The sequence below is a fragment of the Lactuca virosa genome, chromosome 7 (assembly GCF_052849685.1).
Source record: "Lactuca virosa cultivar CGN04683 chromosome 7, Lactuca_virosa_CGN04683_v6, whole genome shotgun sequence".
In the NCBI taxonomy this organism is placed as follows: Eukaryota; Viridiplantae; Streptophyta; class Magnoliopsida; order Asterales; family Asteraceae; genus Lactuca; species Lactuca virosa.
Genome location: NC_136432.1, coordinates 70830757 through 70835924, shown reverse-complemented (window position 1 = coordinate 70835924; position 5168 = coordinate 70830757). Strand labels below are relative to the sequence as shown.

General features: G+C 32.4%; 1 protein-coding gene across 1 annotated transcript; it reads left to right on the top strand.

The window, feature by feature from the left end:
- Positions 1–730: 730 nt before the first annotated feature.
- Positions 731–3218, top strand: LOC145125913 (putative flavin-containing monooxygenase 1). Its single transcript, XM_079061323.1, has 5 exons — positions 731–1168; positions 1321–1561; positions 2115–2293; positions 2382–2731; positions 2843–3218. Exons 1-5 carry the CDS (start codon positions 731–733, stop codon positions 3183–3185), a joined length of 1551 nt encoding a protein of 516 aa, XP_078917449.1. The 3' UTR covers positions 3186–3218.
- The last annotated feature ends 1950 nt before the right edge of the window (positions 3219–5168 follow it).

The window sequence follows — 5168 nt, the reverse complement described above, 5'->3', positions numbered from 1 at the left end:
TAGATACTCCCACCATACTACGTCGTTTTGTATCATATACGCAATGTAGTTGTCCAAAGTTCTTAAACTTCAACCCCTAACATGATTTACTTCTAAGATTTTCGAAATTTCACTATTATTTTCCTCTTACATCACATTTTTTTGGCGAACACCTATCATACTGTATATATTATAGTTGAAAATGAAAATTATGCAAGATGAAGATAATGATGAATTTTCTAAAAATCTTGGAAGTAAATAAGTTAGGAGTTTAATTTTAAGAATTTTGAACGATTACAATGTATATATGATACAAAAACGTCATAGTATAAGTTTAAGTACCTAAGCTTATATACATTGTAGAGTATATTAATTGTAAGTGAGTGTATATAATCTAAGAACTTAATTGGATTTTGATGTTAATTAATTAAATAATCAAATATTTTCGTAATAACTTTAGTCTTTTTCTGGAAGCATATATATCAACAAAAAGCATGCATGTGGCATAAATTTTGAAAACTTAGACTAACCCAAGTATGAACACAGTTTTTCCTGGATATTGTAAAAAGTCAAAGAAGATGCATGCATATATGGTGAAACCACATCTTCTTGTACCTCATGCAATCCCCTATAAATAGCATAACGTCCATCCATCTCCATATGCACCATCATTCTTACAATCGACTCAAAACACACTTGACATTAAGCAAAATCCATATATACATATATACCTCGCAATAGTTAACTAATTATGGCACTTATCTTCTCCAAGATAGGCATCATCGGAGGTGGCATAAGCGGCTTAGCTGCAGCCAAACAGCTCTCCGAACACAATCCGATTGTGTTTGAGGCCACAGACTCCATTGGAGGTGTTTGGAAGCACTGCTCCTTTAGAACCACCAAGCTTCAGACCCCTCGTTGCGACTATGAGTTTTCTGATTACCCATGGCCACTTAGGGATAACACCAGCTTCCCGACTCATAGCGAGATACTGGATTATCTCAATTCTTATGCCAAACACTTTGACTTGTTCAAATTCATCAACTTCAACTCAAAGGTGGTCGAAATCAGGTTAGCCAAGCCCAAGGACCCGATGTCAGATTCCCTGACCAACCCCTCAACTTTGCTGTCGTCTGGAAAACCCATTTGGGAGGTTGCTGTCCAGACAAGTGGCTCCACTGCTATTCAGGTTTATATCTCCCTCAGTACTGCTATCTCTTTTGAATTTAAAACAACTTAAATCCTCAACTTAAAAATATAGTAATTATATATTAAGTTTCATGCATGAATTCTTGGATACAGCTTAATTATATATATGTCTGAATATGTATATGCATGCAGTGGTATGGTTTTGAGTTTATCGTGATGTGTATGGGGAAATATGGAGATGTACCGATAATACCAAAGTATGGGATGAACAAAGGCCCAGAAGTGTTTAAAGGGAAGGTGATGCATTCTCAAGAATACAGCAAACTCAACCCAGAGGAGTCTTCCCAGCTTCTCAAAGGAAAGAAGGTGGTGGTCGTCGGCTACAAGAAATCAGGCATTGATCTTGCTATGGAATGTGCCGAAGCTAACCAAGGTATAATATATTCATTTTTAGTTTGCATTTATAATTAAACAGATTGCTTAATTAGTTGAAAAACTATAAAGATCTATAAGGAACTAAATTTGAATGTTATTGAGAAGCGGTGGTGAAGTGTAAAGAACAATCAAACAAAATAACTAATTCATAATTGAAACATAAGTAAAGTTTTTTTTTTTTTGTCTTAAAATGCAAAATTTCTTTTCCTCTAATAATAATATTAAGTTTTTGATTAAAAGATAATTTTAATAATAAATAACTTTAAAAACATTTGCTCTAAGGAGTGTAATATATTTTAAATGTCCACAAGGACCACAACCACGAAGCAGCTGTCTCATTCTTCAACGCATGCACACCAATATGTTATTGTCTTTTTGTATACTTCTGTAGTGTTTTGTTTTCCTATTTCAGTTCACAATTGAACTCCTTAAAGTGTCCTGATTTGACGTTTTGGCCTTCATTAACATTTAATTTTTATATGCACCACTTTAGAACAACATAATATTATTTCAACTATATATGTTAATATTATTTGGGGTGTATAATGAAGGGGAAGAAGGGAAAGCTTGCACCATGGTGGTTAGGACTTCTCATTGGATAGTTCCACACTACTCCATCTGGGGTTTGCCATTTTACTTGTTCTATTCAACCAGATTTTCTCAGTTCCTCCATGCAAGACCAAATCAAGGCACTCTCAAGACACTGCTCTGCATGCTTTTATCCCCTGCGGTAACGATTCATATCTAATTATAATATTCCCCACTATGTGTATAGATAAATCTCACTAATATATATGACTTTTGTATGTGTTTGATAGAGAAAAGCAGCATCCAAGATCATCGAATCTTATCTGCTGTGGAAGCTTCCACTTGTCAAGTATGGACTGAAACCAGATCACCCTTTTGAGGAAGATTATGCATCATGTCAGATGGCCATCTTGCCTGAGAGCTTCTTTCATGAGGCTGATAAGGGTAAAATAAATTTCAAAAGAGCATCAAACTGGTGGTTTTGGGAAGGTGGTATTGAGTTTGAGGACAACACCAAGCTAGAGGCGGATGTTGTGCTTCTTGCCACCGGTTATGATGGCAAAAAGAAGCTTAGAGATGTATTGCCTGAACCCTTCCGTAGTTTCTTGGAATTTCCTTCTGGCATGATGCCCTTATACAGGCAAGCTTGAGCATTCCTTTATTTTTATTTTTATTTTTTGTTTTTTTCCACCCGGTTTCAGAAATATATATGAAATAAACTAATATCTTGTGCCTTGATGCAAATTAATAGGGGTACGATTCATCCGTTCATTCCAAACATGGGTTTCATGGGTTATGTGGAAAGTGTTTCAAACCTCCAGACCTCAGAGATACGTTGCAAATGGTTAGCTCGATTGGTGGGTGGTAAGTTTAAGCTACCTAGCATGGAGAAAATGCTCGAACAGATAACCACGGAGATGGAAATAATGAAGAACACTACCAGATTTTACAAGAGGACTTGCATTTCCACTTTCAGCATCAATCACAATGATGAAATATGTGAAGAAATGGGATGGAATTCTTGGAGGAAGAAGAGCTGGTTGGCTGAAGCCTTTAGCCCTTACAACAGTCAAGACTATCAAGACCAAATTTGATTCATTTGATTATATACCCTTATTAATTGTGCCTGTTTGCTATAACCTTTATATGTTTAATTAGTATAAATAAGCAAGTATGCTTATAAAAAGAGACAAAATAGAATAACAACTGTACTCGTGCTCCTTTACATAACATGGAAATTCAAGGTTAAAGATATATGCTTCAACATTGTGATTGTTATGATTGAACATATAATTGATCTGATGATCAACCGTGATGTAGAGAAGAAGTGAAGAACCAAGAGCCGAACGCTTGATTTGGTATTGAAAAGAAAACCATGATAATACATTAAAGATTAAAAGCTGAAATGGATAATAACACACATATATATATATATATATATATATATATATATATATATATATATATATATATATATATATATATATATATATATATATATATATATATATATATATATATATATAGGCTTAGGTTATAATGTGGATGTAAGGATAGTTTGTGTGCCAAGTGTTTTTCTTATATTAAAGTAATTGTTTTTACTTAAAAAAAAGATATTAATTTTAAACAATTTATTAAATAAAGAACGGATACCATTCCATCTAATTAGCAAATATATAGATTATTTTGTAACAGATTTTGAGAATCCCCAAATTAACGGAAGCAGAAGCAACCTTCGTCTTTATCATAGCTCAAAGTTTCTTACGTTTGATTATATTCAAGAAAGAAGAACCAATTTCGTAAAAGGTATTACATTTGTTAATCCTTTTTTATATGAAACTTGTTTTTTCGAAAACGATCGATAGGGTTTGTTTGTGATACAGTTTCTAGAAGAATGAGAGCAACAAGGTCGACTTCATTCAAGTCTAAGTTCACGAACACGGCAAAAAATGCTTTAATTCTAGACGATGATGACGATTTCGTTTCCAGAACTCCAGGTATTAAGCTTTTTGAAAAAAGGATGAGAATTTTAAAAAAAAATTGTTTACGAATACTTGAGGGTTTTGTCATAGGGATATTAGTGTTAAATCGATAGGGTTCATTTTGATGTCATTTGTGTTGTTAAAATTGTTTTTCTGGTGTATGAAACATATATTGGAATATTGTTCTTATGTATTCAGTTAGATTCGAATAGATTCAGTGAGATTCGAATGGAATGTAGTATACTCTGTTAGATTTAATGTGGGTTTTGTGGTGGTAAGAAGTTATAATAATATTGTAGTCTTGTGTGTAGTTTACACGAACACGGCAAAAACTGCTTTAAATCGATAGGGTTCCATTTGATGTCATGTGTGTTGGTAAATTTGTTATTCTGGTATATGAAACATCTATTGGGATATTGTTCTTATGGATTCAGTAAGATTCGATTGTATTTGGTGAGATTCGAATGGAATGTTTGTTACTCTGTTAGATTTTATGTGGGTTTTGTGGTGGTATGAAGTTCTAATAGTATTATAGTTTCAATGGTATGATACACTCCTTCATAATGTTAGTATCAATAATTGAAAGTGATTTTTTATGTTTATAATCATGATATATGTTTCATATCTTATAGATGTAAACTTTTTCTTGTAGAATTTGTATGTTTGTTCTTCAAAGATGATATTTAATTCAGAACACTTGTTTATAGGAACTTGTTTCATTATTAAATTCCTATTTATTAATTTGTATTGTTTGTTAATGAATTTTTTTTGTAGTGTTTGTATTCATGTGTTTTGGTAAATTATTTTTTAGATGAAGGTTAAAGTTGTAGAGTTTGTGTTCATCTGGTTTGGTGAACTACTCAAATCATTACATTTCATTCTGCCAGAATTCATTATTAAATTTAGAAAAACGTGTGTATAGGAACTTGTTTCTTTATTAAATTCCTGTAGAATTGAGTATTGTTTATTAATGAAATTTTATGTAGTGTTTGTATTAATGTGTTTTGTTGAACTATTTTTCTAGTAAAGGTTAATGTTGTAGAATGTTTTTGGTTTAATTAGTTTTTAGCAAGTGATTACTTTTTTATATTTTAA